The 19,790-nt window shown below is 41.7% G+C and overlaps 1 protein-coding gene and 1 long non-coding RNA gene across 2 annotated transcripts in view; one reads left to right on the top strand and one right to left on the bottom strand.

Annotated features, from left to right (window-relative positions):
* The window catches only part of dync2h1 (dynein cytoplasmic 2 heavy chain 1), a 127,697-nt gene extending 119,132 nt beyond the window's left edge, over positions 1-8,565 (bottom strand). The window contains exons 1-16 of the mRNA XM_079732532.1: positions 8,467-8,565; positions 7,685-7,881; positions 6,472-6,645; positions 6,015-6,153; positions 5,663-5,781; positions 4,434-4,581; positions 4,127-4,272; positions 3,917-4,003; positions 3,441-3,575; positions 3,223-3,336; positions 3,007-3,118; positions 2,681-2,805; positions 2,397-2,572; positions 2,035-2,230; positions 1,823-1,918; positions 1,034-1,195 (exon numbers count right to left, since the gene is read on the bottom strand). Of these exons, the coding sequence (XP_079588658.1) occupies positions 1,034-1,195; positions 1,823-1,918; positions 2,035-2,230; positions 2,397-2,572; positions 2,681-2,805; positions 3,007-3,118; positions 3,223-3,336; positions 3,441-3,575; positions 3,917-4,003; positions 4,127-4,272; positions 4,434-4,581; positions 5,663-5,781; positions 6,015-6,153; positions 6,472-6,645; positions 7,685-7,867 (2,112 nt within the window). The 5' untranslated portion in view covers positions 7,868-7,881; positions 8,467-8,565. The remainder of the gene's footprint in view (positions 1-1,033; positions 1,196-1,822; positions 1,919-2,034; positions 2,231-2,396; positions 2,573-2,680; positions 2,806-3,006; positions 3,119-3,222; positions 3,337-3,440; positions 3,576-3,916; positions 4,004-4,126; positions 4,273-4,433; positions 4,582-5,662; positions 5,782-6,014; positions 6,154-6,471; positions 6,646-7,684; positions 7,882-8,466) is intronic.
* A 406-nt stretch (positions 8,566-8,971) lies between these two features.
* Positions 8,972-18,725, top strand: LOC307073970. The gene is made up of 5 exons (XR_013811756.1): positions 8,972-9,159; positions 14,693-14,745; positions 15,511-15,835; positions 17,248-17,291; positions 17,584-18,725. It is a non-coding gene; the product is annotated as an uncharacterized lncRNA (long non-coding RNA).
* Positions 18,726-19,790: the final 1,065 nt, after the last annotated feature.

The raw sequence follows: 19,790 nt of genomic DNA, 5'->3' as shown, positions 1-19,790 counted from the left end.
ACATGAGTATTGTGCACGTGGGGTCAAGCCTTTCAGCATTTCACCAGATACATACCACGTCCCAAACATGACTTGCAGCAAATCAATAGAAATCCTATCCAAGGCAAATCAACTATAACGCCAGACGGTCTATGTAAATGTCTGTGTTGATAGAATAATGTTAGAAATAAAACCAACCTTGCATTGCATTGCATTTTGAGGGACTTGCTGTGTCTCAGCAGCAGTGTTATATTCCTGGTAGTAGGCTATGGCAGCGGCGGACTGATACCTAGGTTAAATTCCACTGCTGCTGAGAAGGTAGTCCGTCAAAATGCGATGATGATTTATGCGATGCAAGGTTAGTTTTATTTCTCACATTATTCTATCAACAGACATTTACATCTATAGTCTGGCGTTATAATTGATTTACCTCGGGTGTACTGTGGAGTGGGTAAGACTGTTTTATTAGCAGGCTAGTATTGCCCGTTGCCATGCGCTAGCCTAGCACGAGCAAACTCTGCAACTAGAAGGACTGAATGAAATGTGTTGAAAACTGTCTCCAATGATAAAGAACACCAAGGCTAACTTGGGAATCAGGCCCTGTGTCCAAAATTCCGAACTACCCCTTTAATACAAGTTTGAAGTATATTAAGAAGACTTTAATTATTAGGTTAAGGTCTACTTTCTTTGTAGAACAGGCACAGCTGCTGCATTGCACAGCGCCCTAACTTGATTGGGAGTAGATTGATGCGCCCATTTAACTCGAGCTACATCACATGTGAATCTAATTTCACAAGTTGCTTGAGAGCAACTACAAAACCTTGAGTCCTAATGTGGGCAGACAGAACCTTGGAAACCAAGATGTTTGGAGGATCTTAAATTCAGTGATAGAGCAGCTTTATTGTTATCTCCATCTTGGCATGTCACAGCCCTTTTAACCATGTGTTTGCCATTCATTTCTCCATAGATCTTAGGGAAGAATAGAGCTTGTGTCTTTTTATGAACAATCATGGTGACAATATGCCGGTGATCGTCTATGAAGCAGGCCGACTACCTTCTCTGTGAACTCAGTGTGCCACTTGCGAAGCTTCCTGTTTTCGGTGGAGAGTCTCTCGGCAGCAGACTGCAGCTTGCCGATGTAGAGCTCCAGCTCTCTGGGGTTGTCCCAGGTGATCTGCAGCTTGCCGCCCGACTTCTTAGCATGGGACCGAGGACTCTGACCATCAGAAAGTGAGGAAGGTTAGGTCTATTGAGAGGGACTATGGCAGGAAGTAAACAACCATTGTGTTAGCTAGTAGGCTAGATTGTGGCTATCGATGCGTTTGTTATGTTGGTTCTTGGTTTTGTGTCACCTGATCACTATGAAAGTGCCCTGGGATTAATGGGGCTATATAAATCAAATTTACTTTAATTATTATTTTGAATGGATCTTTCATCAAGGTATGTTTCTGTTATGTCGGACAATCTATTCCTTAATGTCGTAACCTGACCTACATATTGAATTGTATACAAAATGCAGGTCTGCCATCAAACACAGTGGTTCCCCCAGCACTGTATGGTTAGGGCGGACGCCATAGCAACACTAGGGCCCCGCCTTGAAGACCAATGTATTAAAAAATATATATATATACTTTTTTTTTTTATTATTGTGCATTAACAAAGTACAAAACTCTCGTAGGGAAAGAAAACATACACAACACAGAAACACAGAAAGAGCATAGACTTCCTCAAAGTCTGTAAGGAAGTCTGTGGTGTACTTAATTTTGCATAACATATTTAACTGGAAAAGAAATCCTAATCCAAATTTGATTTTGGTTAAGTTAAAAGGCAAAAGTTTCTGTACCTTAATCACTTGTTCAAAGGCCAGAGCTAGACCAAGCATCATGGGTCTCTGAGAGGGAATCATCTGCTGGTCTATGATGTTGTAGAAATGGGCCACCTTAAATAAATCAAGAACACATTATCAAGAAGGGCGTCTCATTCGGGAGCCTCTCTGGAACCAGGGTGACGTGGACTGTTTCGGCTCATGCCTGGTCGTGTTCATGCTTTGCGTACCTGTTTTAGGACGATGGCCTGTCCGTAGAACTTGTCTGCTGTGTTGGCAGCTTGCTGTATCTTGGCCGGGATGGCGAAGCCGAGGGCCGACAGCTGTCTGACCTCCCTTAGCAGCGTCACCAGCCGGTCAGAGTACTGGATCCTCAGCCGGCCGTCCACGTGGTCCAGGTCCATCACCCGGTTACTGGCCTGCAGACTGCAGGTGGGAGAGGTCAGAGGGTGGGAAGGGCGGGAGGAACCAGGCATGGTTCAATCACTTTCTTCCCACTGCTGCCAAAGTGCCCTTGAGCCAGGTCACACTATTGAAGCAGAGAGCGAGAACAGAGAGAAACAATTTAATAAAACAAAGAATGTGTGCCCACCTTATACCAGACTTTGGGTCGGCCAGTCCGGACAGTATTTCTCTCGACCAGTCTTCGAACTGCTCCTGCTCGTAGGCCCTCAGGACCTCGAGGAGGTCATCACAGAAGCGCATGAAGGAGCGGAAGGCTGACAGGTCTGGGAGCAGCGCCTCAGAGATACGAATGGAGTCCTCCACCTTGCAGGGAGAGAAGAGGAACAGCAATCGAGGCCCATGGACATCAGAAAGGTGAAAGGTGAAAGGTGAGGCGGTGAGGCCGAAACACACAGTGAAGCTCACAGCTACCTTGTGAATGAGCTGTCGAACCCAGACAATTTTGTTGACCACCTCAGGGAGGTTCCTGCCAACAAGGGGCCCCGTTTTTTCCCCTGGAGCACCATGGCAGCGATCCTCAAAATCAGACTTTAGACCTTAAGATAATGGACAGAAAAAAATACAGTGTCAAACAATGAGAGGCAAATGAGTGCATGTGTCTCTAACCACCGTCTATTAAAACCTTTTCAAAAGAGTTTGCAAAGTGCAGGACAGTACAGTAGAAGGGCCAGAATATTTGCAAAGGAGACCCAGGGAGAAAGAGAAAGAACAGATGCAGAGGGTGTAGTGTGGGAGACCTTTGCTATAGTCGAGCAGCCTGGCCAGCAGGGTCTCTCTCTCGGACTGCAGCTCCTTGCTGATGGTGGGACGCCTGATCAACTCCTTGTGCTTCTTAAACACCTGCAGCAGCTGGTTCACGCACAGAAACAACACATGGACTGTATCACTGACCTCCGGCCACCTGCTGATTCTGCCTTGGGCCTCAAAAAGTCTAGACAAGAGCTTTTGGCTACCTGTTGTGGGTTGTCTTGCACATCTCCAATGTAACGCTTCAATATAGCAGCCACTTCCTGCTCTGAAGAGCCGATACATCGTTCAAACTGGTAAACCGCTGCTCTCCACAGAGGCTGGAAAACGCAAATCACACCCTCAGCATGCATACAAAGGACCAAAAAGACATTCACACATCCAGTACCGCCAACTACAACGACACGTTAATAAAGTCCCCTACCTCAGTGTAGGGGTTGTAGTGTAGAGGGTTGAGTCCAGAGAAGGGTTCAGACACACACTCAGGGCTCAGTGCCTGCTGTTTACCTCCAGGGAGCAGCCGCAGCAGTTTCTCGTACACGGTACGCAGAGTCACTACCTGGTGGCCAACAACCGGTGCAAACACACAATCACACACACAAATGCATATGATTTTTTTTTTAATGCATCCTTCCTTACAAATTGATACACTTTAAAGTGTCTATCACAAATATGATGCATGTGTAGCGCAAAGCAGACCTCAAAAGACTGAATGTCAGAACTTCGAAACTTAATCTTTAAATATAAATCGGCCCTGGAAGGCCACAATATGTGCGACATTCTAAAACTGTTTACATGGTACATGTAAAGGACGACATAGACATTCATCAATTGGCTCAAGGAACGTGGTTGTGTCCAAGCAGTTGCATCAACATTGCTTGACTAAATCCATGACCTCACCTCATCAAATCTCTGCGCTAAGCACTTCAGAGTGTGTGGCTGATGCTTGTCTCCCTTCCAAACATGCGAGGTATGACTCTTCCACACCTAATGAAGACAAATAAACAGAAGGAATATAATTTAAATGTTGGGTCTTCAAGGTCAAGGCATTACAGTTCCATTCCTATTCATAAGCGACGTGGAAGTCTCACGTCTGATCGTAAACCACACCTGTCCTGTGAGATGTTCACAAGCCGTCACCCACTGTTCACAGATGATAACACCCATCCTCAGGTTCTCTTGCATGGACACGTATGGCTCCTCGAAGATTTTCACACCGCTCAACTTCCTCTGGACATATCTGCCGAGGGCCCCACCTGAGATGCACGCACACACACACACACACACACACACACACACACACACACACACACACACACACACACACCCTCATCATCATGAAAAAGTGTAGCCATCAGGCTCCTGTGGACATAACAGTGCATCTGCATTCTTGTTCCTTGTGCATGGGACCTTATACCTATGTTGTCCATGAGGCGCAGCATGCGTGGCTCGGGGTAAAGGGTATCAAAGTCAGTCTGTCTCCACACGTCATCCAGTGTGTGTTTGCTCTGCTCCACAAGATCCACAACGTCCGCCATGGACAGGCCATCTAGACCGAAGTACTCCTTGAACCAAATGAACACAAATAAACAAATAAACAGATGGGAAACATGGGTGTCACAGCAGCTGATATACAGGTCTGTAACAAGACAATAATCTGTTTAAATGAAATGTACAAACTGAATGTAGAACGTCGTTATTATATTAATTGCTGCATGTAGTTTTCTGGGGCAGTCCGATGTAGACTAGATTTCGGCCTAGGAGCCCATGTGTGACACCCTGGCAGGCCCGGCAGACAGGTGGGAGGCGCATCACAAGGTTAACATGTTACAAAACTATAAGATCTGAAATGTCCAGTTTGCAGATGTGGGAGGGTGGGCTCGTGTGCAGGTTTTGATGTTGGAGGGCGAGGGTCCAGGGTGAGTTATCTTTCCTTTCCATGCTCAGTTCTTCTTGTAGAGGGATAAGTACCTGGCTCCACTCAAGAGCAAGAGCATGGTATTTTAAATAGTCAAACCGCGTCTTTTGGGCCCACAGAATGATCACTGCGTTACTCCCGGGAGCGCGTCAAAAAGCAACATTTTCACCGTCCGTCTTTAAGTGTTATGAAAGGAAGGAAGAGGTTGACAACAAAACTCCTCTACTTCTTCTACTTTGTTGGTGTGCCAGCAACCGCTGCGATGATCTCCTCAGCTGACGGGACTTCATAGGTCAGGCGGTGCTAGCTTGCAACGATCCACAGTATGTTTCAGCTTGAGCGTATATTCCTCCAGTTTCCACTCTGCTGCTCGGATCAGCTCTGCCGTAAATCCTTCGATCCTTCGATCCTTCAATTGCGAGTTTTATCTGCAGTGTTATGGAGAGCTCCCCACTCTAAAATTCACGTGCCGGAAAATTTGGGTTTTCGTGGCGTGCCACAATATATATCGGAATTTGTGGTATGTAGAACCGTGTTGTATTGCGGTTTAAGTGTGTGTGTGTGTGTGTGTGTGTGTGTATATATACACACATATATACATACACAAGGTTATATATATAATGTATATCATTTTTGATATATATATATCTATATATATATATCAAAAATAATATACATTATATATTTGTTTGTTTAAGTAGGCTGTAAAATGCTCCCAACCTACATACCTTTTCGATTGGTCGGAAAAGCTCAACGAAATGGCGGGCCCTTTCTCTTACACCGTGCTTCTCCGCAGACTCTGAGAGATCTGCCCAGTATTGGAACTCATCCCCAGGGGACAGTATACCTGCAGAAAATAAGTGATTAAGCCTATAAAACATCATGCCACACAATCGGTGGCCTTGGACCTTAACTGTCCCACTTAAGACTTTGAGGGGAGTCGGTTCCCTGTAACTTGCTCTGCAGAAAGGTATTGCCGCAACATGCTGCAACAACATGTGTGTCAGTAAATCTCTCAGTACAAACCACACTCGCTCATCGTGCGTGCACATGCATTGGCCTTTCTATCCATTGGCGTACCTAACACATCCCCCTCTTTGAGGCCCGTCTTCCCCTGTGATCGCGGACCCGACTGACGGATCACCGAGCCCAGGCCTTGCTCCAGGTCGCTGAGCAGCCCTGCCAGTTTAGGGTCCAACTCTGAACTCCATCGCTCATCCTGCACAATAAAAGGAGGCACGAGATTGTAATTGGCGTGGCATGTTGGTGAGCCGAATGCCCAAAACACCCAATATGGATAACATTAAAACGTAAATTAGAAAAGTTATTGATAGGAAGGCTTTAGCTTTTATTCACTTGTAATCATCAGAGAGAAATATAGGACCAATAGAGTAGAAGAAAGCATCACATTTTTTAAAGTAAAATGACAAAAATGTATCACAGCATCAGCAGGCAGAAGCCAACACCAAGAAAATCATATTGCCAGTTGGCATTCTTATTGGTTTTCCTCCTTTTCCTTGCTTCCTTGCAAACCCACCTGGAGCAGCACGGGGGCAAACACCTGTCTCACAGCCTGGTAGAGGCTTCTGACTGGGGACTCCAGCATAGAGGACACAAGGATGCTCTGGTGGAGGTTCTCCTCCGTGATCACGGTGGGTTTAAGTTTGAAGAACACCAGCACCTTGCCTCCATTGTCCCCAGATGTTTCAATCTAACATGTCAGTTAATAAATAAACAAGATTAAGTTACTCACATTGTAATGCAAGAGAATACATATGACATGGAAGTAAATGGGCTGTAGAATAAAAACATTCTCATTAGACTTAATCTGTGAAAACTTGATCTGATCGGATCAATTATGTCACATGGATAAGTGTGAATATTTTGCCTCAGTCCATTTTAGATTTCCAAGGTTCATCATCAATGAGTGTAGACCTCTGGACGCAATTAATTGAACCTACAACCAATCAGAGCAGCGAAATGTATGACACATCAGTTGCAGCCACCATGCATGATGCCCCAATAGGGCACTACTCTTTAAAGTGATCCTAATAAACCCATTCCATATTAGATAAAGGGTTAAATAGGGTTAATTAGGGGTAAATCTATTTTGGAAATTTGTCCGAACTTGCAGATCCCTCTGGTTGCCTCTGGTTCCCAGGCTATGGATGGGTATGAGGTAAGAGTAGATAGTTACTACGAGAAAACTGCACAACGCAGTATCCAAAGGGCTACAAGGCTAGTACAGAGTGAACATTTTTTGCTATCTGTTCTGTATTTACATTTCATTCTGTTTTCTTGCTGTGCAAATTAACAACTCTCAAAGCGTTGGTTCTTTTTCAGAACATTTTTAACAAATTATGCTTTCAAAATGTGATGGTGGCAAAATCATCCATGTCAAAAAGTGGTTTGGGACATGTCCACAGTAAAAATGTAATTAATGGTTCAATATAATCCTGTGACTACGGCACGAGGGCTAGTGCCTTACCACATCAAGTTTGCGGTTTGATGACTGTGGTATATGGAATCAGATAGCGATATGGTAGCTTGCTCAAGGACATCTCAGCAGTTTTTCCATTAGGAGTTGGGGACAGGAACACGCAACCCTAAAACGGTAAGGACACCTGCTCAGTGTGTCCTGCTCAGCTGCTGACTGGGTCTCATGACCTCGTAGTTCTTTCAGGAGGTAAATGGCTCAAGTTCCTTGTATATCTGGTGCTTATTATACAGGTATAACACTGTAGGCCTACCTGATTTGAGGGATGCAAGTCGTGTTGTTGTTGGCTGAAACATAGGACAAACTCGTTGCCATCATCAAGAAAATTGTTGAGCTCAGCACTGTCAGCCAGTTGGGGGGAAGCCGTCAAGCCAAAGAAGTTCGACGTTGTTGTAAGAATAAACTGTTTGCGAGGATCTGCTGAGCTTGGAGGCATCTTTCAACTTGGCACTGCGTTGACATGAAAACAACGATACATAACAGACACATGTCAGCAGACTCAGGGTGACTAATGAAAACGTGCAGTGTAACAATGACCACCAACCCCCATGAGCATTCTTATGTTACGGTACTTCTTTGTGGCATTTCAATATCGCATGCTCTTTGCATTGAACAGAATGGGGAAGTACGAGGAATGTGAAGCCCCCACAATGTAACACCTCAACATACATGTAGATAAAGGCTATATTCAAGTGATGTATTAAGCGGCATCAATCATCCCTCCACCGGGGCCACGCAGCGCCATCTGTTCCCAAAGCACTACAGGCTAGGGTCGCAGGGAGATAGCATATTAGCATTTAACTATAGCAAACATCCCCTAGGCTAACGGACGAAACATAAACAAAGCATTACTTCAGTTTGCTCAGTTAAACTATAATGACTTGGAATGGGTTCAATGACAGAAAAACAGAGACTCGCAGTCTCAATATGGCTGGCGATCTACAAGTGTCTAAATGTCGTAGCAGACGCTAGCAGAACAGACCATAAACAGACACCGTGCTGAGGGCATGCCTCCTCACGACACCGAGGACCTACCTTCTAAAGGTTTATTGAACTAAATGCCTGTTTCATCTATGGATACGTGTGCTATTCCACGCACTCCATGACTACCAACTGCAGCTATGGTTGTTGTTGTTGCTAGGAATAACATTTGCATAGCGACCAAGGAGCAACTAGAATCTACCTAACAGTGGCGAAGCCACGCCCTTTCCGGTAGAGCCCATGGGACCTATGAGATCGAAAAATATGAATGGGTTTCAATGGAGAGAAAGTAATTATTTTCTGGTCCCAGTCTTTATATGCCCTGGATTACACATATGTTGTTTGTGGATTTAATTTGTGTTCTTTCAAAAAAAAATTCTACCGAGAGGGCGTGACTTCGCCGCTCTACGCATCGCACGTAGCATAGAACCACACGCCTCCTTCTGGGAAGAGATTGGGGATTGGCTTTTAAATAAGGTGGTTCACTGTGACAGCGGGGCGGGGTATTTCAAATACCAAAGACCTGATACCTGTCCCAGAGGGTAATCGGTGTGTTGTTGGATTGCTTTATGCATAAACCAGTTTGTTCTTTTGGGATTTGATAGTACGCGTGGATTTAGAGGAACCAGAGTTCACCGCGTTATTGTGTTATTGTGTCTAAACTTGGATCCACGAGTAGCCGGCGCGGGAGTACCTGTCAAACATCCGGTGGGCCAGAAGGAGAAAGAACCGCAGGAGCTGACCCAGGTATAGTCTACTGGAAGTAGGGGGAAACTGAACGCCCTGGTGAGAATAAATATAGCGCCATCCATCATACGATCAAGCGCGTAGATTTGCGTGGGACGTGTCCCAACCAATTTCAAATGACGACTGAAATGTCCACATCAACCAGGTTGGAACGTAAAAAAAAGCGGCTCATGCGGTACGCAGAGGGTTCACTTCGGTACCGCCGCCCAACATACATATTTCTTTCGTAAGGAAAGTTCCTCTGCGTCTTTCTCGTATGTCGCACCATCTCTCCCCGTCTTCGCCTGCATCACCTTCTTTCCCATGAAGGTCAGCAGCTCGCGGTTTTCACTGTCTTATCTGGTTATCACTGGTTATCACTTGCTTGCTACATCCTATATAATCCAGATAACCCAACACGCACGCACGCACGCAAGCACAACCAGGTCAGGTTGTGCGTGAATTTGAGGAAAATAGTGAAATGGCAATAAAAACAACAATAGTAGGCTATACAATAATATTACGTAGACTTCAATATAATTAACACATGCCATTCTCCAGCTAGAACTACTCATGTTGTTCTAGCTGGAGATTTCTTCTTTTTGTCTAGAAATCGTAGCCCTACACCATGCTTTATATCGTTCTTTTTGCATAAAGCTTAAGCTTGACTTTTATTATGATACAGATGTATGAATGTAAAAAACACCGCGGTGAAGTTAGTTTTAGGTTGGATATTCGACGGATATTCAGTCCAGTTCCAGCCGCGACTTCACGGAGATTTGCCCGACAATAGCAGCAGGAGAACGGTTAGCGCACCTCGCAGAGCCTCGCGGTGAATCGCTGGAAACTGATTTAGGGACCGTCAATAAATTACTTCACGTAAATATATCAATACAAAATACTTGCAGTATTTTCAATAGCTTCCATGCCATGTGACCCAGTGACTCCAAACCAGTATCCAATTGTAGAACTAAACTCTAAGAAGAGGACACACCACTTTTTATGGTATTTTAGTGCTTCCTCTATTTTATATGAATATTAATATGCAGGAATGATCATATTTCATTCAATAGCTTCCATGCCACGTGACCCAGTGACTCCAAACCAGTATCCACTTGTAGAACTAAACCCTAAGAATAAGACACACCACTTTTTATGGTATTTTAGTGCTTCCTCTATTTTATATGAATATTAATATGCAGGAATGATCATATTTCTTTCAATAGCTTCCATGCCACGTGACCCAGTGACTCCAAACCCGTATCCAATTGTAGAACTAAAGCCTAAGATTAGGACACACCACTTTTTATGGTATTTTAGTGCTTCCTCTATTTTATATGAATATTAATATGCAGGAATGATCATATTTCATTCAATAGCTTCCATGCCACGTGACCCAGTGACTCCAAAGCAGTATCCAATTGTAGAACTAAACCCTAAGAATAAGACAAACCACTTTTTATGGTATTTTAGTGCTTCCTCTATTTTATATGAATATTAATATGCAGGAATGATCATATTTCATTCAATAGCTTCCATGCCACGTGACCCAGTGACTCCAAACCAGTATCTAATTGTATTATTAAACCCTGAGAATAAGACACACCACTTGTTATGGTATTTTAGTGCTTCCTCTATTTTATATGAATATTAATAAGCAGGAATTATCATATTTCTTTCAATAGCTTCCATGCCACGTGACCCAGTGACTCCAAACCAGTATCCACTTGTAGAACTAAACCCTGAGAATAGGACACACCACTTTTTATGGTATTTTAGTGCTTCCTCTATTTTATATGAATATTAATATGCAGGAATGATCATATTTCATTCAATAGCTTCCATGCCACGTGACCCAGTGACTCCAAAGCAGTATCCAATTGTAGAACTAAACCCTAAGAATAAGACACACCACTTTTTATGGTATTTTAGTGCTTCCTCTATTTTATATGAATATTAATATGCAGGTATGATCATATTTCTTTCAATAGCTTCCATGCCACGTGACCCAGTGACTCCAAACCAGTATCTAATTGTATTATTAAACCCTGAGAATAAGACACACCACTTGTTATGGTATTTTAGTGCTTCCTCTATTTTATATGAATATTAATAAGCAGGAATTATCATATTTCTTTCAATAGCTTCCATGCCACGTGACCCAGTGACTCCAAACCAGTATCCACTTGTAGAACTAAACCCTGAGAATAGGACACACCACTTTTTATGGTATTTTAGTGCTTCCTCTATTTTATATGAATATTAATATGCAGGAATGATCATATTTCATTCAATAGCTTCCATGCCACGTGACCCAGTGACTCCAAAGCAGTATCCAATTGTAGAACTAAACCCTAAGAATAAGACACACCACTTTTTATGGTATTTTAGTGCTTCCTCTATTTTATATGAATATTAATATGCAGGAATGATCATATTTCATTCAATAGCTTCCATGCCACGTGACCCAGTGACTCCAAAGCAGTATCCAATTGTAGAACTAAACCCTAAGAATAAGACACACCACTTTTTATGGTATTTTAGTGCTTCCTCTATTTTATATGAATATTAATATGCAGGTATGATCATATTTCTTTCAATAGCTTCCATGCCACGTGACCCAGTGACTCCAAAGCAGTATCCAATTGTAGAACTAAACCCTAAGATTAGGACACACCACTTTTTATGGTATTTTAGTGCTTCCTCTATTTTATATGAATATTAATATGCAGGAATGATCATATTTCATTCAATAGCTTCCATGCCATGTGACCCAGTGACTCCAAACCAGTATCCACTTGTAGAACTAAACCCTGAGAATAGGACACACCACTTTTTATGGTATTTTAGTGCTTCCTCTATTTTATATGAATATTAATATGCAGGAATGATCATATTTCATTCAATAGCTTCCATGCCACGTGACCCAGTGACTCCAAAGCAGTATCCAATTGTAGAACTAAACCCTAAGAATAAGACACACCACTTTTTATGGTATTTTAGTGCTTCCTCTATTTTATATGAATATTAATATGCAGGAATGATCATATTTCATTCAATAGCTTCCATGCCACGTGACCCAGTGACTCCAAACCAGTATCCAATTGTAGAACTAAAGCCTAAGATTAGGAAACACCACTTTTTATGGTATTTTATTGCCTTCTCTATTTTATATGAATATTAATAAGCAGGAATGATCATATTTCTTTCAATAGCGTCCATGCCACGTGACCCAGTGACTCCAAACAAGTATCCAATTGTAGAACTAAACCCTGAGAATAGGACACACCACTTTTTATGGTATTTTAGTGCTTCCTCTATTTTATATGAATATTAATATGCAGGAATGATCATATTTCCTTCAATAGCTTCCATGCCACGTGACCCAGTGACTCCAAACCAGTATCCACTTGTAGAACTAAACCCTGAGAATAGGACACACCACTTTTTATGGTATTTTAGTGCTTCCTCTATTTTATATGAATATTAATATGCAGGAAGGATCATATTTCATTCAATAGCTTCCATGCCACGTGACCCAGTGACTCCAAACCAGTATCCACTTGTAGAACTAAACCCTGAGAATAGGACACACCACTTTTTATGGTATTTTAGTGCTTCCTCTACTTTATATGAATATTAATATGCAGGAATGATCATATTTCATTCAATAGCTTCCATGCCACGTGACCCAGTGACTCCAAACCAGTATCCACTTGTAGAACTAAACCCTGAGAATAGGACACACCACTTTTTATGGTATTTTAGTGCTTTCTCTATTTTATATGAATTTTAATATGCAGGAATGATCATATTTCTTTCAATAGCTTCCATGCCATGTGACCCAGTGACTCCAAACAAGTATCCACTTGTAGAACTAAACCCTGAGAATAGGACACACCACTTTTTATGGTATTTTAGTGCTTCCTCTATTTTATATGAATTTTAATATGCAGGAATGATCATATTTCTTTCAATAGCTTCCATGCCATGTGACCCAGTGACTCCAAACAAGTATCCAATTGTAGAACTAAACCCTGAGAATAGGACACACCACTTTTTATGGTATTTTAGTGCTTCCTCTATTTTATATGAATATTAATATGCAGGAATGATCATATTTCCTTCAATAGCTTCCATGCCACGTGACCCAGTGACTCCAAACCAGTATCCACTTGTAGAACTAAACCCTGAGAATAGGACACACCACTTTTTATGGTATTTTAGTGCTTCCTCTATTTTATATGAATATTAATATGCAGGAATGATCATATTTCTTTCAATAGCTTCCATGCCATGTGACCCAGTGACTCCAAACCAGTATCCAATTGTAAAAGTAAACTGATTCTGATTCAATATAGAATTATAATAATAATTAAAATAACGCTCAAGAGGTTCACATATTTTCAAGCAGCAATTTGTGTCCATCTATTATTTTGTGTATGTCTATTATTTATACTATATATATATATATATATATATATATATATATATATATATATATATATATATATATATATATATATATATATATATATATTGCTGTCAAGGGATTAAAATATTGAATCGCGCAGAAGCACTAAAATAGCACTAAAATACCATAAAAAGTGGTGTTTCCTATTCTCAGGGTTTAGTTCTACAATTGGATACTGGTTTGGAGTCACTGGGTCATGTGGCATGGAAGCTATTGAATGAAATATGATCATTCCTGCATATTAATATTCATATAAAATAGAGGAAGCACTAAAATACCATAAAGAGTGGTGTGTCTTATTCTTAGGGTTTAGTTCTACAATTGGATACTGCTTTGGAGTCACTGGGTCACGTGGCATGGAAGCTATTGAATGAAATATGATCATTCCTGCATATTAATATTCATATAAAATAGAGAAAGCAATAAAATACCATAAAAAGTGGTGTTTCCTAATCTTAGGCTTTAGTTCTACAATTGGATACTGGTTTGGAGTCACTGGGTCACATGGCATGGAAGCTATTGAATGAAATATGATAATTCCTGCATATTAATATTCGTATAAAATAGAGAAATCACTAAAATACCATAACAAGTGGTTTGTCTTATTCTCAGGGTTTAATAATACAATTAGATACTGGTTTGGAGTCACTGGGTCACATGGCATGGAAGCTATTGAAAAAACTGCAAGTATTTTGTATTGATATATTTACGTGAAGTAATTTATTGACGGTCCCTAAATCAGTTTCTAGCGATTCACCGCGAGGCTCTGCGAGGTGTGCTAAACGTTCTCCTGCTGCTATTGCCGGGCAAATCTCCGTGAAGTCGCGGCTGGAACTGGACTGAATATCTGTCGAATATCCAACCTAAAACTAAGTTCACCGCGGTGTAAAAAACACTGATATTGTGTGGACTGCCCATATAATAATACTCCAGACTAGAGGAACACACACTGAAAGTGTGCAGAATGGTGATGTCAAAATGTATAGGCTACTGGAAACATGTCGCCAAATCATGGTTAAGCAATTCGATCACATTTCGTTTAAATCATTTAAAGGAACTGTCGAAGTGTGTGTGTTTCAGGTTGAAGATGAATATACTGTTATGGTTGGTGGTATCTTCGGCTATTATCAAAGGTAAGAAAATGAAAGTAACTGTACTAACTAGAAAATACATTTCTATCAAATAATATATATTATTACGGCCAAAAGCTGTGTGAGCCTCCAGACGATATTATGAATCCCAAACGACTGCGTCGGGTTCTCCGACGTCTCTGGTTCTTCTCCGTCCACATCAATCTGAAGTAGGCTGAACCACGACATGGAGGAGAAAGGGATTGTTGACCGCGGTTGTCTCCCGCCGTCGCCTGGCTGCCAGCGGACAGCTGGCAGCGGTCAGCGCTTAGGCACCACCGCCTCCTGCAGCGGGCAGCGCCGAGGCGGTGGTCCCTCGGCAGCGGGAAGCGGCGCTCAAGCGGGAGACATTCGCTGACAACAATCCCTTTCTCCTCCATGTCGTGTAAATGTAAACATGCACCCCATTTAAAAAAAATCTATCAAAATGGTTTGAAACAAATAAAGTGAAGAGTTAAACAAATAGCTAATGTGATCAAGTTTGAATACATTTGAGATCAAATATAGAATGTGTGTGTGTGTGTGTGTGTGTGTGTGTGTGTGTGTGTGTGTGTGTGCAAAATAAACATATGGGCTACATTAACAAATACTTTGGAAACGCATAATAATTGTTTTGTTTTGTGAGTGTTTGTCTAGTGTGTGAGACTGGCTATAGTGAGATACAGTTTAGATTTTTCTGTCTAAAACTCAAAATGATAACATAATATCAGTTTATTTTGGTTATAAACCTGCTGTTTCCCTGATGAAGTCCCAACCTTTCTCTTTCAGGTTTTGCCCACCAAACTGTATATGGAGAGGTTGGAGGGAAGGTGCTATTTCTATGTCCCTTTGAAAAACAGCAGCTTATCAAATCTGTATACCTTCAAGGTGGCCCCAATTTTAAGGTTCTTATAAATGGATTGCATGCTACGAAACCAACCAACCCCACAAGAAATGACACCAGCAGTGTGAACTGGACAGAGAGGACCGTAAGCATGTGGAATCTGACAGCTGAAGACGAAGGGTTCTATAAGTGTGTCATCATCTACCTCGGTGGAAAATTTGATGAATCTATGATTTTCCTCAACGTCTCAGAAATAACTACCACCACCAGGTCAGTTTTTGTATAACCAGTGTCAATTGCATATGTTACATCAGTCATGTTCTATAGTTGAGATGAGTAGAGTGCCCTAAGTGGGAGAAGGGTTCTCTTACAGCTCCCCCTAGCGGAAAGTATAACTACATGAACAGTCATGCCAAACTACAACATCACAACTCTTTTTTTGGTTCCATGTGTAGTGAAGCAGATAAGCTCATATATGGAAGACATTGTGCTTTTTATGACAGTATACAAAAGGGCTTTAGGCGAGTACCCTAATTCAACAAAGTGACCTGGGTGACATTTCCTTAAGCGTTTTCATGCCAACATTAAGGGTGTCTGCAAATACTGGTGGTCATTTCTAATTCATAGAACCGTAGGTGTTGCATTAGTAACTATATACTTGTACCAACAAGGTCACAAGGAAGCCATACTTACTCCCTTAAGAGCTCTGTGGAGGAGTCGATAAAACAGCGGCTGCCAAAAGATTATGTGAAAGCCACATTTACCCTATGGATCCGGGTAAAATGTACATGCCAGGGTCCCCGCCGCTGCTGCACAGATTTCCACGATGGGAACACCTATCTGGGCAGCCCGAGAGGTAGCCATGGTTCTAGTGGGGTGACCCCCTGATACCTAGAGGTAGAGGAACTCTGCAGTAGCTGTAGGCTTGGACAATAGCTTCAAACATCCATTTTTAAAGCCTTGGCTTTGAGACGCACAGCTGTTAGTGTCTCCTGCGTAGCACACACTGCTTCCGGCAGCCGAAACTCTGCAGTCGTGTCAAAATAGACCTACGGGGCATAATAAGTCTGGGGCTCCCTCCTGCCTGTTCTCCTGTAAAGGAGGCTTGAATGCTGCCAAACGAAAAGGCTGGTTCAAGGAACAAGCTGACAGCCGCTTAGGTAAGAATGATGGTGTAACAGGTTCGGGCAATGAGAGCAGGCGGGGTTGTCGTTCTCTCCGCAGGAGATCGGTTTATTTGCTTTCAAAAGAAACAGAAATATTTAAGATGCAACAAAAGGGTCCATTTAGAGCCGTCTCGCAGTGGATCTCGGTGAGTGTCACTCGCTCCGGACCTCCGTGGTCCGTTCGCTCCTGGGTTTGGTCTTTTTTCACTATAACAGAAAGCAGGCACATAAGTACACCCTCCCTGATTGACCTGAGTGCAGACACCTGCTCACCACCAGGATCAATCCCCCCGGCCAATCCCGTGCTTCCAACCTGTCCATACTCCCCCTGCAGGCCAGACGTCGCACGTCCCCCCACAGATGGGTTGAACTATAATTGTGTCAAAGCTGTCTTCTTTAATGAACTTGCACTTCTCTTAGTTGATCATCAAGGGAAGGAAGAGGACTACAGAGTTACACGTGTTAACAATTCCTCACGGTTCAATATCTTTAATACTGCTTTCTTCAACATTCCAGGCGCTCACAGCCCATCAACATCTCCGGTAACAACATTTCCTCCAGTAAGATCATCACATGTAAATGTTATTAAGGGAAACAAGCAAACATAAGTTCCAGTAGTAAACTATCTTTCAAGAAGTTTGTGGGGCTAAAGAATTGCAATCATGTTTTTCAGATCTTTATTCGATGTAGTCATTTGAGAAAAATAAAAACGATATGGCCCGTCATGCCCTGCAGATCGTCTCAAACAGATAATGTTAATGATATAACTAAACAAGTAAATTGTTTAGTTACTATGACAGTAACTAAACTATTTGTTCATCCTGATTTTCATTGTGTTTTTCTCTATTCCAGAAGCTGAACATCGCTATTGTTGGCCAATCCTTGTTGCTGGTTGCCTGTTTGTATTATTAGTATATTAGTATTCCTAGTAGTAGCCACTAGGAAGTAGGATCGAACACATAAGCTGTAATTACCATACATAGCCACTAGGAAGTAGGATCGAACACATAAGCTGTAATTACCATACATAGCCACTAGGAAGTAGGATCAAACACATAAGCTGTAATTACTATACATAGCCACAAGGGGGGCAGGACATATAAACTGCAATAACTATTCCAGCCACAGATGGCAGCACCTTTAGACAGGTGAGGAGGGTGGAGCCAATACGACACATAGGACACGCCTACTCGGTATTAAAGCAGGGCCTGGAGCCGACGAAATCAGAATCATCCGGCAGTCCATACTAGGGAGTTAGGTAGATAGGCCTGCTGTTTGTCGCTCACACGCGTGTCCATACAATTCCCCTCCTTTTGCTTCATAGTTACCATACCGAAATACTTTAACAAATAAAGTGAGTTCAAAGCGATCCTGATTACACTACTTTCTTGAAGAACGCAACAGTACCAACGGCGTAGGAACCGGGGGGGACGGAGGGGACGTGTCCCCTCCAATATTGTAAAAATATTTTATTTTATTTTGAAAGCGCAACACAGCGTCTTGTCACCGCTTCTTATTCTAAAAAACTGGATGATTGAGCGTGCAATTAAAGAATTAATTTGATATTAATGAGTTCATTACTGCCATTCAAAATGTGTTTTCCTTTACATTTACAAATGTATCTTTTTGTAGAATAAAATATATTTGTGATTTTTTTGAGTGTAGTTAATTTACGACATATTTCTGTTCAAACCATTAACGGATCTGTCAGGTTTCCGATATGTGCCCCCCCCAAAAAAATGTTAAACTCATTCGTACGCCCCTGATTAGCATTATAAGTATTATTAGTAAAACATGTTGTGGCAACCCGTTGACAGCACAGCGCCCCTGGAGGCCCAGATTTCCATCAATGGCGCCAGTAAAAGCATTGGTGCCAGCCAATTATTGAAATGACTCATTCAAGGCTCTCCTGGTTTTTGTTTGTGGAGAGACCAGTCTCTGTGGGTGACCTGATTCCAGCCGGAGGAACAAGACTGGATTCCTCCAAAGACGTTTTTGTTCGGTTTAATAGTAATATACTTTATGTTTGAATAAAAGTGCCATTTTGGCTTAAAGTAAGCTCCGGTTCGTGTTCTGATTGGAAGGAGGCGGTTCACTCACCAATCTGGGTTGCCACAATGTAAGGAATAAAAAACTGAAACGATTTAAAATAGCACAATAGATCATTAATGATTGCTAAAGATTTGTAAATGTTTTTGGATTTCTGTTGTTGCGTTAGCAGCGTTGCCAAGTTTTCTTTGTAATTTATTTTTTCTGTGTAAAGTTTTGCTCAAATTATTTAGCTTAGTATATTTCCCATGATTGACTGATGGACAGAAGCCGGTAGACGACTAAATACATATTCATGTTGCTAAAAATAAATAAAAAAAGCCATCGGATATTTTGTACGAACTCCCCAGGTAGATCAACTGTTTTTTGAAATATATATATATATATATAATATATATATATATTAAAGACATAACCATTCATTTTCGTTTTACTAATTCTTTCTTTACACTCTTTTTTTGGCATGACAACCAATAAAATAAGCTTTCCAGACACATTTTTTCATTGATAATCAAGTATAGAGCTTGCCCGCGAATGCCTGGAGCAATGTAACATCCCAAATTGCTTGCATGTTAATGGCTAGGGGCAGTGTGAACTCTTCCAAATCAACATTTTTTTAACCACTAATATTGCTCAAAATAGCACCAAACCTCTGCAGTAGTATGACTAACTTTGTTAGCGTACCGGGAGTTTATTTAAAAATACTGTTTTCCAAGTCTGTGCCTTACCGGGTAGGTCCATGTTTCCAGGAAGTCCACACAATCGATTACCGGCTACCGTAAATAATACAATAGAGGGGCCAACAAATTTAAAACAGCCAAGTGTCAAGAGGAGAGATTGTTAAGTTACATTTTTTTGCACCTCTATTATATTATAATTTTCGCCGGAATTACACTTTAAGTAGTGATGGGTTGTTCGCAACAGAATGTTATATTTAAATGATTTAGCAATAAACCAAATTTTACAACTCTGAGCCTTGGTAATGTATGTTTAATAATAATATAAGCAAC

Source organism: Pollachius pollachius, assembly GCF_949987615.1.
Source record: "Pollachius pollachius genome assembly, chromosome: 3".
NCBI classification, from domain to species: domain Eukaryota; kingdom Metazoa; phylum Chordata; class Actinopteri; order Gadiformes; family Gadidae; genus Pollachius; species Pollachius pollachius.
Note: the sequence above shows the minus strand (reverse complement) of the source record. Positions and strands in the feature narration are given on the sequence as shown.